The sequence below is a fragment of the Ornithorhynchus anatinus genome, chromosome 20 (assembly GCF_004115215.2).
Source record: "Ornithorhynchus anatinus isolate Pmale09 chromosome 20, mOrnAna1.pri.v4, whole genome shotgun sequence".
NCBI classification, from domain to species: domain Eukaryota; kingdom Metazoa; phylum Chordata; class Mammalia; order Monotremata; family Ornithorhynchidae; genus Ornithorhynchus; species Ornithorhynchus anatinus.
Window position 1 is genome coordinate 12,340,391 of NC_041747.1, and position 18,119 is coordinate 12,358,509.

The 18,119-nt window shown below is 48.2% G+C and overlaps 2 protein-coding genes across 5 annotated transcripts in view; one reads left to right on the forward strand and one right to left on the reverse strand.

Moving 5' to 3' along the window:
• The window catches only part of TMCO3 (transmembrane and coiled-coil domains 3), a 78,342-nt gene extending 69,977 nt beyond the window's left edge, over positions 1-8,365 (reverse strand). For all 4 annotated transcript variants that reach the window (XM_029048486.2, XM_039914965.1, XM_029048487.2 and 1 more), the window contains exon 1: positions 8,008-8,365. The gene's annotated coding sequence lies outside the window, so the exon portion shown is untranslated. The remainder of the gene's footprint in view (positions 1-8,007) is intronic.
• The window catches only part of ADPRHL1 (ADP-ribosylhydrolase like 1), a 33,430-nt gene extending 15,805 nt beyond the window's left edge, over positions 1-17,625 (forward strand). Inside the window, exon 8 of the mRNA XM_039914963.1 lies at positions 12,837-17,625. Within this exon, the coding sequence (XP_039770897.1) occupies positions 12,837-16,815 (3,979 nt within the window). The 3' untranslated portion in view covers positions 16,816-17,625. The remainder of the gene's footprint in view (positions 1-12,836) is intronic.
• Positions 17,626-18,119: the final 494 nt, after the last annotated feature.

Here is an 18,119-nt window from a genome sequence, read left to right on the forward strand (position 1 = left end):
CATTCCATTCTGTGTCTGTTCTCGCTGGTCTTATATAAATGGTTTTCTGGGAAACTGTGGCGGAGGGGGTTATGCCAGGGAGATGTGGGAGGTGTTTGTGTCAGGGAATAATAGCGATGATAATAATGATAACTGCGGTATGGGTTAGGCGCTTAGTATGCGTCAGGCACCGTTCTAAGTGCTGAAGTAGAGTTCGAGTCAGACGTAGTTCCTGTCTCATAGGGGGCTCTCGCAGCTTAAATAGGAAGGAGCGCAGGTATTATAATAATAATAACAATAATTCTGGTATTTGTTAAGCGCTTACTGTGTGCCAGGCACTGTATTAAGCCCTGGAGTGGGTACAAACAAATGGGATTGGACACAGTCCCTGACCCACAAGGGGCTCACAGTCTTAATCCCCATTTTACAGATGAAGAATCTGAGGGATGGAGAAGTGACTTGCCCAAGGTCACACAGCAGGCATGTGGCAGAGCAGGGATTAGAACCTTTTGACGCCCAGACCCATGCTCTCTCCACAACACCATGCTGCTTCTCTGTTTTGCAGAGGAGAAACCGAAGCACAGAGAAGTTAAGTGACTTGTCCAAGGTCATAAAGCAGGCAAGTGGTGGAGCTGGGAAGTCAGATCCCTAAACTTCCAGACCTGTGCTCTTTCCACTAGATAGATAGTTTGAGGATAAGGAAAGCGTTCAGTCAAACTCAATAAATACCACTGATCAATTTTTAAAATGGTATTTGTTAAGTGCTTACTATGTGCCAAGCACTGTTCTAAGCCTTGCGGTAGCTACAAGTTTATCAGTTTGAACACAGTCCCCATCCCACATGGGGCTCACAGTGTAAACTGGAGGGAGGAGGAGTTCATCCCTGTTTTACAGAGAAGTGAAATGATTTGCCCACAGTCAGGCAGCAGACAATTCGCAGAGCTGGAATTAGAACCCAGGTCCACAGATTCCGAGGCCCGGGCATTTTCCACTAGGCCATGCTGCTTCTCCGAAGCGGGAGGGAGTTCCAGGCTGCGGAGAGGGTGCGAACAAGGGGTTGGTGGAGGGAGACAGGAGAACGAGGCCCAGTAAGGATGATAGCTGGAGAGAAATTAGGAATGCATGAGAGGGAGGAGATGAGGATCTGACCTCTCCTCCTACCCCTTTTCCAGTGTTCTGGGGTGTTCCAAATTGGACAGAGATGTAGCTACTTGGATGTGAATGTAGACGCTGGACTTTTTTTTTTAATGGATCTTTCACTGTTGTTAGGGAAAAACAGTTTCAATTTAGGTCTCCAGGTTGACATTAATGATAATTATTGTGGTATTCGTTAAGCACTTACTATGTGCGAGGCACTGTACTAAGCACTGGAGTAGATACAAGCATATCAGCGTGATCATCCCAGATTCCTTAAAATGGCCTCATTCACATTGAATTCCTTCATTCAATCGTACTTATTGAGTGCTTCCTGTGTGCACAGCACTGTACTAAGCGCTTGGAAAGTACAATTCACCAATCCATTTGCTCTTAGCCGAGGTATCCTTTTAAAAATTGTTAGAGATGGAAATGGGCACGCCATACAGAGCTCTAGCAGAACAATTAAAACCCCCCTGAATCATTGGATTTATTTTATCGTATTTGTTAAGCACTAACTTATTTACTTGTTAAGTCATTACATAGACACAGTCCATGTCCCTCCTGGGGCTCACGGTCTTCATCCCCATTTTCCAGTTGAGGGAACTGAGGCCCAGAGAAGTGAAATGACTCGCCCCAGATCATCCAGCAGACAAGGGGCAGAGCCGGGATTCTAACCCAGTTGTGACTTCTAGGCCCACCCTCTACCCACCCTTAATTCATTCGATCGGTTTATTGAGTGCCCTGCTCTTCTGATCTGAACATCCTCTCGAAGGAGCCCAAAGTGCCGGGCTGGGGAAGCTAGGTTGTTTGCAGGCACAAAGCATTGCCACTTTTGGAAGTAACTGTCCAGCATTAGCAGGGATCTTACTTTCTCTGTGAGGCTCCCGAGGCTGCCCTTCTGCATCCTCGGGAGCCTCAGGTGGAGAGGCCGGTGGTCGTCGCCTTCATCTTCGTCTCTGTCTTCACCGTCGATCATCCTCATCCCCCTCATCTTCACCATCCTAGCATTACAGGTTCTCTGGAGCATTCGTCCTCTTAGCGGAGTCATCACTGTGTCTCGGGCCTTCAAACAAACCCTGTCCCGATGGACTATTTCTGGTCAGGACCCCTCATCCACCCTACACCGTGTGTGTGTCTCCGTCTGTGTCTGGCACCGCTGCTCCTTCTGACTTTGCCCATCGTCTTTGGGGAACGCCTCTTTCCAACAGTCTCATCTTCATCATCATCATCAATGATATTTATTGAGCACTTATTGTGTGCAGAGCACTTTACTAAACACTTGGGAGAGTACAATCCATCAGTGATACTACTACTAATTATTACGGTATTCGTTAAATGCTTACCATGTGCCAAGCACTGTTCTAAACACTGGGGTAGATACAGGATAGTCAGGTTGTCCCACGTGGGGCTTACAGTCTTCATCTCCGTTTTACAGAGGAGGTAACCGAGGCACAGAGAAATGAGGCGACTTGCCCAAGATCACACAGCGGACAAATGGCAGAGCCGGGATTAGAACCCATATCCTCTGAACCCCAAGCCTTACTCTTAAGTGCCTACTGGGTGCAAAGCACTGTACTGAGCACTTGGGAGAGCGTGGTACAAAAGAGTTGGCAGAGAAGCAGCGTGGGCTAGTGGAAAGAGCACAGGCCTGGGAGTCAGAGGACCCGGGTTCACCTCCTCTTGTCTGCTGTGTGACCTTGGGCAAGTCGCCTCACTTCTCTGCACCACAGTTTCCTCAACTGTAAAATGGGGATTCAATCCTACTTTCATTCATTCACTTAATCATATTTATTGAGTGCTTACTAAGTGCAGAGCACTGCTAAGACGGTGAGCCCTATGTGGGGCAGGGACTGTGTCTCACCTAATTGACTTGTACCTCCCCCAGTGCTTAAAACAGCATTTGACACATAAGTGCTTAGCAAGTACCTTAAAACACACAAACATATTCCCTGCCCACAAACACCTCTTTTTTTTTTATTTTTTTAAGCAAACTCCTCTTCTTGGGCTTGGACCGCCCATGGACCAGCAGAGCTGGTTGATGGGACATTCCAAGAGAGAGCTGTTGGGTTGTCTTTTTATTTCTGGTTTTGTTTCTCAGTCAGTCATTGGAAAAGGTTACCTTGTATGGATCGCCATGCATTACTTTGAGGTATTTCTATTGCTTCATCATTGGACGTTTGCTGCTTCCCCATTGCCATTTTAGAGAAACAGTCTGTACCCACTCTTTAGAGATGCACATGAATAAATACGCTCCAAGCTTTTTTCAAGGAATCAATGAATGGGATTTATTGAGTTCTCACTTGGTGCAGAGCACTGTGCTTGGAAAACTAAACTATAAGCTCGTTGCGGGCAGGGAAAGTGTCTACCAATTATGTTATATTGGACTCTCCCGAGCGCTTAGTATAGTGCTCTGAACAGAGAAAGCGATCAGCGAGTACGATTGATCGATTGATGACAGAGTTGGTAGACATGGTCCCTTTCCACAAGGAGTTCCCAGTCTACACTGGTCATTTCCAAGCACTTAGTACAGTGCTCTGCACGCAGTAAGCGCTCAGTAAATATGATTGACTGAATGAATGAATCTTTGACACTCAGTCACATTAACAGACCCTTAACAATTCTAAGTCACACATTTTTAAATAGAATTTCAACCGAATTAGAGAGTAGCCTTATGTACAAGGCTATGTAGATAATAATAATAATAATGTTGGTATTTGTTAAGCGCTTACTATGTGCCGAGCACTGTTCTAAGCGCTGGGGTAGACACAGGGGAATCAGGTTGTCCCACGTGGGGCTCACAGTCTTAATCCCCATTTTACAGATGAGGGAACTGAGGCACCAAGAAGTTAAGTGACTTGCCCAAAGTCACACAGCTGGCAAGTGGCAGAGCCGGGGTTTGAACCCATGACCTCTGACTCCAAAGCCCGTGCTCTTTCCAGTGAGCCACGCTGCTTCTCAGCAGCAGATGAGAAGCAGTGGGTCCCAGTAGATACAGCCCAGGCCTGGGAGTCAGAAGGACCTCGGTACTAATCCCGGCTCTGCTACTGGTCTGCTGTGTGACCTTGGGCAAGTCATTTCACTTCTCTGAGCCTCAGTTACCTCATCTGGAAAATGGGGATTGAGACTGCGAGCTCCTCGTGGGACAGGGGCTGTGTCCAACCCAATTTGCTTGTATCCACCCCAGCGCTTAGTACAGTGTCTGGCACTAGTGCTTAACAAACACCGTAACTATTATCATTATTATTATTACAAAGTCTCAGTCACAAGGTTAAAATTTTGTTCACTTCTTAAAATGGGAGCTGGATTTGGAGTTAGATTTAGCTACCTTAACAGATGCTGAGAAAATAGGGCCAACAGTTCCATAGAGAGAAGCCATCATTAGGTACTGTGTAGATGCACAATTTGTACTCATCTTCTTTCCGTCAAACCTTTATCAACTCCCAAGGACTGGAAAGGACTCCAAGAGGTCATCTGAGCCACTCCCCTGCTTCGAAACAGATGAATGACTGAACCATCCATGACCACGTAACCTCCAGGCCTACAGACTTCACAAGCTCCTCAGTGCCCTTTTTCAGGGTTTTATCCCCAAGCATCAAAAAGCTTCCCGTTATAATAATTATGGTAATTATAAGTGCTTACTATGGGCCAGACACTGTACTTAGTGCTGGGGTTAATCAGGTCAGACACAGCCCCTGTCTCACATGAAGCTCATAGTCCAAGTAGAAGGGAGAATGGGTAGGAAAGAAACAATTATCTTCTGAGGCCCTTTAATTCCATTTCCTCTTGTTGGGTCTATGGAACTCTTAAAATCAAAGTCAGTTATTACCTTCTCTTCTTTGGACAAAACGATCCAAACTCTACTAGCCTTTCCTCTTAGGACTGTTTCCCATCACTTTCATCATGTTGGTTCTTCTCTGTCCAATTATCCTGCATTCATTACACAGTAGATAGAGTATGACCCACAGTGTTGGCATAAGAAGGTAGCCAATCCAGAATTCAAGGGAAGGTTTATGCCCGAATCCTCAATGATACCCCTGTTAATCAAACTGTGGTATTTATTGAGTGTTGACTCTGTGCAGAGCATTGTACTAAGCATTTGGGAGAGTACAACAGAGTTGGGGGACATGTTCCCGGCCCATAATGAGCTTCCAGTCTAGAGGGGGGCTGCATCCTTAGCCAAAATCGGATTTAGATTGGAAGCTTCTTGAGGGGAGGGACCATGTTCGTTATGTCTACTGAACTCCCCTAAGTATTTAATACAGGGCTCTGCACATCAGAACGCCCTCAATAAACGTGAACAAATGACTGAATTAATTCGTAAACTCCTTTGAGGAAGGGGTCATGTTTATCAAGTGCTCTCCCAAGCGCTTTAGTAAAGTGTTTTGCCTCCAAGAAGTGCTCAATGAATACCACTGATTTATTGATGGATTGAATGCATGAAAGAAAAAAACAAGGAAAGAAAAATACCAACCCTACTCTATCAGCCAGGTCTTCTTCTGCTGTATCAGTGTCTGGATAGTCTTTTCCCATCCAAACAATCAATCAGTGGTATTTATGGGGCGTTTACTTTGTACAGAGCAGTGTGCTAAGTGCTTGAGAGAGGACAATATAACAGAGTTGGTAGACATGTTCCATATGACACGTTGTGCTGGGTTTTGAGGAACTTTTAATGATTTACATTCATCTCTTTGGATTTTAATCCAATTTCAGCAGGAGCTTTTTCTGTTTTACTTTGCCCCCATGTTCCAGGGCTTTAGCAATCCCAGTGAATTCAACGCATCAGCAACCTAGTAAGCCTACTCTCGATCCCTTTGCCCAGCTCTCGCTAAAGATATCTAAGAGAACTTTGCACATCTCCCCAGAGTTGAGATCATGCCAAGTAAAGATCCCCTCTTTGAATCTGACTCCCACTGAGCTGTACCCTCACGGAACAGAACAACGATCGAGTCCAAGTTTTCCAAGCCGGTCGATCCTTTGAGCGTATTATTGGCTGCTTTCGATCTCTGTCTTTCTCATGAGCTGTACGATCAGAACTCCTTTCATCATCTAACTTTATCGTTCACACTTCCCAAAAAATAACTCTGTTCTCCCTGAGGTAGAAACCGCCTTTTCTCCCCAACCCCTTAGAGCTGGGTAAAATGGCTAGTCACAAAATCATTCTTACTCTTTTAAGCTAGTTGTTTCCTTTGAGGTGGGAAGGGGTACATTATTTTGGAGAATGCACATGGCCCTCTAGGAAGAAAGTGGCCCCAGAGCAGAGACCTCTCCTGTCCCTTCACCCACACTTTTCTGATGACCCTTGCCAGTGATTGGAGGTGGTCCCTATGCCCCCCCTCACCCTGGATTTCACTCTCCCCAGTGAACAAGAATGAAAATAGCCACAGTGAGACCATGTTGTCCTATGTGTAATGAGGACGGCAGTGTAAATGTGTAAATCCAGTGAATTGGCACTGTTCCGCATCATTCTAATTGTCCCGATTGACCCCAACCGTCCACTTCTAAAAACCTCTAGATAATAGGCATCAGATTCTGCTTCCAAAATTTTCACACTGAAGCTTCTGGAGAGATCATCTTGGATTTTTGAAACTGATACCCGCCACGGGAGATTAAACAACATTTTAGCCTGTCAGCAGACGAATCGTCTCTCAGACCATTTCAGTGAGCGAGCGTCCCTTGCTGAAAACTTCAGATGAGAGACATGATTGGAAACAAAAAAAGTGGTTTTGCGCCCATTTCCATCCCAAAACTCAAAACAATATTAGGATTCAAAGACCAAACTCTAGCATCTTCCCAGGGCCTTCCGGGAAATTATTCCCAGCTACCCAGGGAATGACAGCGTCTCATGTGGGTAGACAGGACAGATAGAGGGATGGAAGGAAAAAGGGATAGAGGAGGTGATGTGCGGCACATTCATTCAGAATCCTAAGAAGCAAGTACCCACAAAATGCAAATAATTCCTCAGGGTAATGGGAAAAAGCAAGCTTTGGCAAAGGCTATTAAACTTCTGACAGACCTAGCCAGAACCATAAACTCTGGTTCTTAACATCGCCACTGAATCTGCTAATCCAATGTTGGACATTATAGACAGCGACAGTGTCGGTTATTTAGACAGCGACAGTGTCGTTTATTTCAGAAATATTTTAACCCAGGAGAAACAGCATAAACTGCCCCTCTGCATATATGTAAAGGGGATGCAGACAGAATCTTTTTTCTCTGAGTTAAGTAGGAAGAGTCCTAATTTAAAGTGATGTTGCTGAGGCAAGGCTCAATCCCTGAAATGGATTAGTTCAAGTTTAATCGCCGACAGCATCGACAACAGCAATGTTGATCTGCTGTGTGCAGCTCACCGTCCTGGTCTATCATGTGCCGTGCATATCTATCAATCAATGGTTTTTACTGAGCATTTAATGTGTGCAGAGCATTGTTCTAAGTGTTTGGAAAAATACAGTACGATAGTGTTGGGAGACACCATCCCGTCCCACAAGATCTTACAGTCTATAGAGAGTAGAAGTCAAAGCACAGTACCTGCCCTAAACCAACTTTAATCTTTTTTTCTCTGTCCCCTGGGGTAGCAAAGATATAAGCCACAGGCTCCCTGTGTTAACAAGCAAGTCACTTCACTTCTCTGTGCCTCAGTTACTTCATCTGTAAAGTGGGGTTTAAGACTGCAAGCCCCATGTAGGAGGGGGACTGTACCCAACCTGATTTGCTTGTACCCCTTAATAGAATTCCTGGCATACCCTAGTTATTATTAACAAGGAACAAGGGGTTAGAATATTCCACAGAGTGAACAGAACCTCCCTGCATCGCTCTCTGAAAGCAAATCCACAATGCCCAGCAGCTTTCCACCGTCAGAGAGACCGAGATCAAAAAAACAGCCATGGATCCTACCTTATCCAGAAGTAGAGATCTCCCCAGAGACCCCACAGCCAACAGGGGGAGAGATGGACTCTTGAATGTCTCCCAAAATGGCACCTTTCCATGGTCTCATGTTTCCAAGCGCCGTGGCCCGGCTTGCCTGCCAAACTTGTGTCCAACCGACAACTAAACTTGGAAAGCGTAGCACCTCTGTTGCTTCTCCCGGCCATCTGGGAAAATCCATTCCATCCCGTTTTATGGTTTGACTCTTCAGAGTCTCTGTCTCTCTGCCAGAAGCGGTTTTTCAAGGTCCTAAGGAGCCCAAATGGATTCCTTCTTTGTAAGGTGACTTCAACGGAACTTCCCTCACCCTTGGCAGCCAGGGCAGTGTCTGTGGAAAGAGGGAGGGTGGGAGGTACTGGATCATTGGAAAGGAAATTCGAGGGAATGCTGAATACTGAAATCAATCAATTGAATTTATTGAGCGCTTACTGAGTGCTGAGCACTGTACCAGGAGCTTGGGAGAGTACAATACAGCAGAGTTGGCAGACACATTCCCTGCCCAAAGTGAGAAGCAGCAGGGCCTAGAGGACAGAGGACGGGCCTGGGTGTCAGAAGGACCTGGGTTCTAATCCCAGCTCTGCCTCGTGTCAGCTGAGTGACCTTGGGTGAGTCACCTCACTTCTCTGGGCCTCAGTTACCTCATCTGTAAATGGGGATACAGAGTGTGAGCCCCATGTGGGACAAGGACTATGCCCAACCTGATAAGCTGGAACCTACCCAGTGCTTAGTACAGTGCCTGGCACATAACAAATGCCATTAAAAAAAAAACAACTAGCTGAAAGCCTAGAGGGGGAGGCAGACATTAATACAAAGAGATAAATTACAAATGTGGACATAAGTATTGTGGGGCTGAGGGAGGGGAGCAGCGTGGCTCAGTGGAAAGAGCACGGGCTTTGGAGTCAGGGCTCATGAGTTCGAATCCCAGCTCTGCCACTTGTCGGCTGTGTGACTGTGGGCAAGTCACTTAACTTCTCTGGGCCTCAGTTCCCTCATCTGTAAAATGGGGATTAAGACTGTGAGCCCCACGTGGGACAACCTGATTCCCCTATGTCTACCCCAGCGCTTAGAACAGTGCTCGGCACATAGTAAGCGCTTAACAAATACCAACATTATTATTATTATTAGGGGAGGATAAGGGAGTGAAACAGAGTGACACAGAAGGCAATGCAAAAATGGGTGATTTAAGGACAGATGGGAAGAATTAGACTTCACTGGCAAAGAAGAAGACCAAGGAGCCACTTGACAACATCTACTGGTCCGTGAAAGTAAGTTGTGTAAGTGCTTAACAAATACTATTAAAAAAAAATTACCCAAGAACTGTGCTAAATATTGGGGTCAGTACAGGATAATCAGACTGGACAAAGTTCCTATCCCACATGAGGTTCACAGTCTAAAGGGGCGGGAGAAGAAGGTACTGAATCTTTATTAGACAGGTGAGGAAACTGAGGCACAGAGACACTACAGGAGTTGCCCGAGGTTACACAGGTAGCAAGTAACAGAGCCGGGATTAAAAGCCAGGATTTATTGATGTTTGGGCCCTTGCTCTTTTCACTGGGCCACACTACTTTCCATGCTCCTGTTCCTGGTTTGGAAATCTTGGCCAAATCGTCTGCCCTTCTCTGTGAGTGAAAGAACTTTAAGGCAGCATGGCCTAGTGGAAAGAACCTGGGAGTCAGAGGACCTGGGTTCTAATCCCTGCTCTGCCACTGGTCTGCTGTGTGACCTTGGGCAAGTCACTTCACTTCTCTGGGCCTCAGTCTCCGCATCCATAAAATGGGGATTAAGACTGGAGTCCCCTGTGGGGCAGGGACTGTATCCAACCTGATTATCTTGTATCTACCACAGCGCTTAGTACAGTGCCTGGGACATAGTATGCATTTAACAAATGCCATTATGAAACCATTCAGAAACTGAAACCGCCCCCACCCCCTGACCCACGAAGATGGTCAGAGACACGTTCTGGCAAATTTGGGCTGATGGTTAGCTGTGTGGCTCTCAGAAAGTTTCTTTAATTTGCCTCTCATCATTTGTCTCTGCCGAACTCTGAATCCAAATGATGATCTCATCGTCACCCGACTCTCAGCTAGGATTTGCCAAAAATCTAAATGCCCCCTGGGGAAAAATGTTCACCATTATAAAACCGGGGTTCGAAGGGATTGGAATCCAGGACTCTGATTACTGAAGTGTTTCTGACCAGTGGGAGCTTTGAGAAAACAGAAATTTCCCTCAGAGATAACAATAATGATCATGACATTTGGTACGTGCTTACTGTGTGCCAAGCACTGGGGAAAATAAAATCAGATCCGAAACATTCACCAAGTCATGTGGGGCTCACAATCCAAGAGAGAAATAGAACAGGAATTTTTTTTTTATTTTTATGGTATTTGTTAAGCACTTACTATGTGCCAGGCACTGTTCTAAGCCCTGGGGTAGATATAAGGTAATCATGTTGGACACAGCCCATTTTCCACATGGGGCTCACAGTCTTAATCACCATTTTGCAGATGAGACAACTGAGGCCCGGAGAAGTTAAGTGGCTTGCCCAAAGTCACAGAGCACACAAGTGGCAGAGACAGGATTACTATTATTATGGTATTTGTTAAGTGCTTACTATGAGCCGAGCACTGTTCTAAGCGCTGGAATAGATACGAGGTAGTCAGGTTGCCCCACATGGGGCTCACAGTTTTAGTCCCCATTTTACAGATGAGGGAACTGAGGCACAGAGTTAAGCGGCTTGCTCGAGGTCACACAGCAGACAAGTGGCGGAGCCAGGATCAGAACCTAGGTCCTCTGACTTCCGGGCCTGTGATCTTTCAACTAGGCCACACTGCTTCTACTTTGTGTTAAGTGCCTACTAACAATCAATTAATCAGTGATATTTATGGAGCGTTTACTATATGCAGAGCACTGTACTAAATTCTTGGGATCGTTCAATACAACAGAATTGGCAGACACGTCCCCTGCCCATACTATATGCCAAGCACTGAACTAAACCCTGGGGTAGATATAAACAGATTGGACAGTTTCTGTCCCAGAGTGTAACTGAGAGGGAGAACAAGTATTGAATTCCCATTTGGCAGATGAGAAAACCAAGGCACAGAAAAGTGACTTTTCCAACAATATTCCAGCAGGCATGGGACTTGAACCCAGTCCCTCTGACTCTCTGGAGCGTGGTCTTTCCGCTAGGCCAAACTATCATTGGGAATGAATTCTTTCAGAGCCTGGATAACCATTCAGTGCTAAAATTAGACAACAGGGAGGAGGCCTAACATTTAGCATTTTGAAGGAGTCGATCCTCATCGCCCCTTCTGGGGGAGTTCCATTTCTTCCCGATCGAAAACCGGTTGTGCTGTGTTCCTTTCCTTATTGGGGGTGTTTCTTCTGCGAGGGGATACTCTGCTTAAAATGCACCTGTTCTCTGTTAACACCGTAAACCTCCATTAAAGCAGAGCGAGGACAACATTTCTCGCTTTAGGGATGAGCTGTTTGCTACAGGTGTGGGGGCCTCTTAAAATGGAAACCAGCGCAAATAGACTTTATCTCCCGCTGTTTGATAGAACTCTTCGGTGTCTCAGCTTCCCTTCCCCTACCGCCACGGACATTTTATGAGAGAACAGAGGGTCCTGACGAGGAGGGGAAGCTCGGATACCATGCCCATGATGGGTCACGTGAGCGTTATCGACCTGGATGGGGAATCAGTTCAGAATGTTGACTGGCTTTGAGGTCATGCACGCCTAGATGGAGATAGGAAAAATCAACACTCCTACCGTATCAGCCGGGGCCCATTTGTTTTGTGGTTTTTCTGGACAACCTTTTTGTTGTTGTTAATGGTATTTTTTAATCACATACTAGGTGCCGGGCACTGTTCTAAGAGCTGGGGTAGATACAAGTCAGGTTGGACACAGTCCATGTCCCAGATTGGGCTCAGGGACTTAATCTCCATTTTACAGATGAGGTAACTGAGGCACATAAAAGTGAAGTGACTCTGCCCAAGGTCACACAGGAGACAAGTGGCAGAGCCGGGATTAGAACCTGGGTCCTTCTGACTTCCGGGCCTGGGCTCTATCCACTAGACCAAGCTGCTTCTAAACTTTCCATTTTCCTGAGTAGAAAGTCATTCTCACTCAGGCCGAGGTTTTTTTCCAGCCCCGACCAATGCCGATAACAGTATTCATTAATCGCTTACTGGGGTGGATACGGTAAAATCAATAATAATAATAATAACGATGGTATTTGTTAAATGCTTACTATGTGTCAAGTACTGTCCCGTGCCACGTGGGGCTCAACAGTCAAAAGGGAAGGAAGAACAGGTATTGAATCCCCATTATACACAGAGGCACAGAAAGTTAAATGACATGCCCAAAGTCCCACAGCAGGCTCGAGTGCTCAAGCCTTCTGACTGCCAGTCAGTCAATCAGTCACTGGTATTTACTGAGTGCTTACTGTGTGCAGAGCACTGTACTAAGCACTTGGGAGAGGACAGTACAACAGAATTAGCAAACACAGTTCCCTGCCCATAAAGAGCTGTGTTCTATCCACTGGGCTGTGTAGTTCAGTTGTTCATTGTTCCGGATGTCACTTCCCAATGCTTATCCTGAACCAATCTCTAGACTGTAAGCTTGTTAAGGGCAGGGAATGTGGCTGTTTATTCTTGTATTGGACTCTCCCAAGTGCTTAGTTCAGTCCTCTGCACATAGTGACGGCTCAATAAATACGACTGACTAATCCCTGCCCACAAGGTGCTTTCGATCCAGTCTAGTCTACATTCATAGAAGACCATGTCGTTTGCTCTCCTGCAGGTTTGCGGGAGCTAAAATGGACAACGCTGAGACGCCCATGGACCCCAACGTGCTGAAGAAGAAGATCGACAGGATGGCCACCCACCCGGGGGTCTTCGCCCTCCTCAGCAACCTGCTGTTCTACATCACCGACCGTGAGGCCGGGTCCCCCCCGGGGGCTGCCGAGAAGGCCCGGCATCCCCCGGGCGGAGGGGGGAGGCCGAGAGGAGGCGTGGACCCCCAGGACGGCGAGGCCCAGCGGAGGCCCAGCAAATTCCAGCTCCTCCGCTCCAAGTTCATGAACCCTCACCGGGACCTCGCCGGGTTCAAGACGAGGGAGGTGGGGAGGCTGATCTTCAAGGAGAAACCCTCCCCCGTCAGAGGCCGCGTCAGGGCCACCATCAACAAACTCCTGGAGAAGACCCGGGAGAAAGTCGGGGCGGAGCCAAAGAACCCCTTGGCCGAGAAGCCCAGGTGGATGAACCCCACGGCGCGGGGCACCGTGAAAAACATCCTGAAGGTGTTCCTGGCAGCCGAGGAGAAAGAAGCCGAGGAGAAGCCGGGACCCGCCGGGGGCATCCTGCCCAGACTGGTGGGCAAAAAGAACTCGGTCCTGTCCAAGCTGAAGGAGAAGTTCGAGCAGAGCAGCTTGCTCTGCTCCGCCGCCCCACCCGTCCGGAAGGCCGGAGGGGACCAGCGGAAGACGAGAGGTGTGCAGAAGAGGAAAGTCCACAAGCCGGAAATTCGGGTGCTGCAGCTGGTGTCTCTGGCCGGCACGTGCCTGGGACGCCCGCCCGCCCAGCAGCTGGCCCCCTCGGCCGAGCCCATGCCGGCCTTCAGCCTGGCGACGGTGGTCAGCAGCCCTTGGCGGTGGCTGGCCCCCAGGGCGGGCGTAGGTCCGATGCGGGCACTCGAGGCCCCACGGGCATCCACGCACAAGGCTCCTGGTACGGGCCGGCTGGAGGCGGGTGACCACGAGAAGCCAGGAGACGGATCGCCCCGCGGCTTCTGTCCTCTGGAAGCCTCCCACTCAGACGTACCTACCCGGGGGCCACCGGTCCGGCCTGAAATAGCTTTTCCCGACTTGGAACCAGATCTCTTTCCCAAGCCGGACGTCCCATCTGCCATCTGGGATGCCGGAACCAACCCCCTTCTTGACCCGGGCAGTGTGGGAGCTGTCTGGAGTCAAGGGTCAGCACCGGGAGACAGCCACGCCTCAGGGCACTGTGGGGAGGCTAGCCCCCTGGCCCCACTGTCCCTCTCCAACGAGGGACCGGCCACCGGCTTGGCCATTCCCCAGGGTGCGGAAGGCGGGGAGATTCCCCAAATTACAATGAGCGTCTGCATCTCGGCCGAGGATACAGGAATGGCGAGCCCGGGCTCAGAAAGAGATGCCCTCTTTGCGACCCAAGAGTGTTTGCTGGAACAGAAAGTCTCAGAAGAGATCCCACCCTTTCACTACCCCGCCGTCGGGGCTTCGCGGAACGTCCAGCCCACGATCGACCCCCCGCAAGTCACCATCAGTCTCCCGGTCATTTATCAGATGCCACCGCCTCCGGTCAGGCCCCAAAACACATCCAGTGTGGAAAGGAAACATCCTCAGGGGGTGGAAGAAAGACTGGAAAATACCCAGGGATCCATCCCTGGAACTCCCAGAAATCCCTGCAGAGCAGCAGCGGTGCCAGGCAGCCATGATCGGTGGCAAACCCAGCCGGGCCCTCATCCCGAGCACACCAAACCAAAGGCCCGAGAAACCCAAATGAGCGGAGTGGATCCTGGTGTCCCAGGGAGACTTCTGGCCCCAGAGTCTCCCACTGGTCACCCACCAGCTAAGGGGAAATCCCCTCCGGAAGAAATGTTTCACAGGCCGCCGTCAACTGAGGAACAGGAAACCAAGTCCGGGAGGAAGCCGGACACCTGTCTGGATCTGGATAAGGACCAGTTGCCGGCACCAGAAAGATGGACCAAACCAAAGTCCAGAACCGCAGGTGAGGGGGACATGGCGGGTCACCCGAGGGTGAAACAAGCACCGTCGAGAGGCCTCACAGAGCGAGAGAATCTCAGTGGAGCCTTGGGGAATGAAGAGGGCTGCGAAGTGTCACCCCGGAAAGCCTTTGCCGAGACGTCAAATATGACTGAAGAAAATACCAGTCATCACTTGGGCAGCTACAAATTGCCCAAACTGAACACCTTGGCAGAGTCTGACAGGAAAGCCACCTCAGAGACGAAGCCTGAAAGCAACCTGAAGAAAGCCCCTGGTATGGCAATGCTTGCCACCGGGAGCCGTGATGATAATATTGCTAAAGAGATGAATTTTGAGACTGTGTCTGAGTCCCAGGAGTCATCCCCAGATTATTTGGTGGCTTGTGGAAACGGTATTATTGAACAGAAACCCTCTCTGAAACTCGAGGGGCAACAATTACTTTCATCCACTCAGTTAGCGAGGCACAAAACCGATACTGCGGCAGAAATAAGACACTTGAGCGATGACAGAAAGAACCAGATTTCCATATTAGATCGTCCGGTGGTCCGTGACACCGGCAACCCGGAAGATGATACCTGTCCTAAATGGGAGAAGCTGATTTCTTCCGATGTATCGCTAAAGGACAAAAACGATTCGACAGAGGAGACCAAGTCTTTAGGGAATCCTGAAAAGTACCAGATTTCGGCATCGAATCGCTCCATTAGAGTGGAAAATGTTTCAAAAGGGAATTCTGAAAAACAATCACTGCCTCCGAATGACCTGGGGCAGAGCCAAAAATATACTGAGGCGGCAAAGGGTCCCTTTTCTAGCACAAAGGAACGTGGAAGGCCTCTATTAGGAGTCGAGGAGAGGCACGGAAAAGATCTGGCCAGCAAGGACACCTGCCATGAGTTGGACAGCGGTCCACGGCCTGCCTCGGTTGGCCGGGCAGAGCAGAAAAGCAACGTGCCCTCGGAAGCGAGGATCTCACGGAATCCCGAGTCACATACGGGTCCAGCATCTAGACCCGGAACCGGTATCCCTCAAGGGGAGAAGAACAATCTGCAGTTACCTCAGCCCGGTGGATTTTCAAAGCCCAAATCCAGCCTTCCACGAGAAGGGAATGTTTCGGCCAATTTGGGAGGAGGGCAGATCCCCTTACCAGAGGTCTCGGGGAAGCTGGTAAAACCTTATGGACAGGAGAATCCCATGTATAAGTGGTTTTCCCCACCTGTTGGTGGGGAGAACAGGGCGGATTTTGCAGGGGAGAAGGTCTCTTCAGGCCACTCTCAAGGAAATCAGACACCACTGTCAGTGGATCTGGGGAATCACGAAAACAAGCTTTCAGAGGTGAGGGAAGTCTGTCCCGATTTGGGACAGTCTGTCCCGACTTGTCTGTACGCGCCCAGTGACTTGGGGAAGTCCACAGATAATTCGACACAGAGGAAGAGAGCGCTGACTTCCCTTCAGAGCCATTCGGTCCCTTCGAGCGATACCAAAAGCTCTAGAAGTGATCCGTCCTTGGGGAAAACGAAATCTGTGACGTCGGCACCCCAGAATCACACCTCACCTACTAGAGATTTGGGGAAGCCTACCGACAGCGTTTCAGCAGCGAGAGACACCTTGGATAAGAAGGAGCAATATCAAAGATCCAGTTCAAGCAATATTGAAAACCCCAGAACCAAACAGAAAGTTATTCCAGAAAATACAGACAAGGCCTATGGATCACCAAGCAAAGATTCAGAGAGACTGAGCTCCGTGGAAGCCAGAAGATCATGCCAGGAATCCGGAAAGTACAAAATACCATCGTCTAGCAACCTGGAGAGGTATAAAAACAATCCAGAAAAGGAGAAAGAAATTTGGAGTCGAACAGGCAGTGGGCTTGACGGGTCGTTGCAGGTCAAAGAACACAAGAGGTTGAAAGAATTAGCTAAATATAAGGCACAAAGCTTCAGTGACCAAGAATCTTTTGATTTATCCTTCAAACCGATGGTTGTTACAGTGTTGGATACCTTTAAGATTCCCAAACAAGAATAAGACACAAATAAGTCTCACTAGAATTTCTATGCAGCTAAAGAATTACATTATAACCAAGGATCCTCTCAGCATCCTTTATTTTAATGTGACTTATGGGGGCTTCCTTCTAACCCCAAACCGAGTGGATTTTAGTATGGATTTTTTGAATATTATATATTAAATTTACGTCAAAGCCACAGCACAAGGGATTTAGGCTAGACGTCGGGGAACATTATGAGTCGTGAGACACTAGGAAGGGATCTACATCAGGACGGGGATGTGTCTTATCTGAATATTTTCAACAAAATGGCAGAAAGATATTCTTCTGGTGAGGTCTAGGTGCAGACTTTTACAGATGCGTGACCTGAACCAAAGGGTTTTTTGAACTCATAATGTTCCCCGACATCTAACCTAAGACCCTCCTACTGCGGCTTCAACGCAAACATTAAAAAAAAAGAGGTCTAGGGCAAGACTTGAACAGATACATGGGCTGAACCAGAGGGCTTTTTGAGGCTCCTTCCCGATTTTTGGCTCTAGGAGGTCCGTAGAAATTTTTGCTGACTGGTCTCTTTGCAAACAGATACGACAGCAGAGAATCTCAACTCCCAACAGGCAGTGCTGAGCTGGGGGCAGGGGTAGTGGGGGATGTTCTGATCTCTCACATTGCCATCGTGGGAGGGGGTTGAAGGGCAGAAGCCCCTCCGCTTCTGGGATCAACAGCTGAAGTGAGAAGAGGACTCTGATTGGTGTGGACTTAAAGGATGCGTTGATACCAAGGACATGGATCAAGGGTCTGTTCAAAAGGACTATAAGCTTGTTGTGGGCAGGTAATGTGTCTGATTATTGTTCTTTTGTACTCTCCCAAGTGCTTAGTACAGTGCTCTGCACGCAGTTAGCGCTCAGTAAATACAATTGAGTGAATGAATACAGTCAGATGAAGCAGTACGGTCTAATGGATAGAGCACAGGCCTGGGAGTCAGAAGGACCTGGGCTCTAATCCTAGTTTTGCCACTTGTCTCCTGGGTGACCTTGGGCAAGCCACTTAACTTCTCTGTGCCTCACTTCCCTCCTCTGCAAAATGGGGAGTTGATACCTGTCCTCCCTCCTACTTTGACTGTGAGCCCCAAGTGGAACCTGGTTATCTTTTATTTACCCCAGTACTTAGTACAGTGCAAGGCACACAATAAGAAATTAACAAATACCATTAAAAAAAAACAACAAAAAACCAAATCAGTCCCACATGGAGCTCACAGTCTAAGGAAGAGACTGCACTCTTCCAAGAGCTTAGTACAGTGCTCTGCACTCTAGAAGTACTCAACAAATAC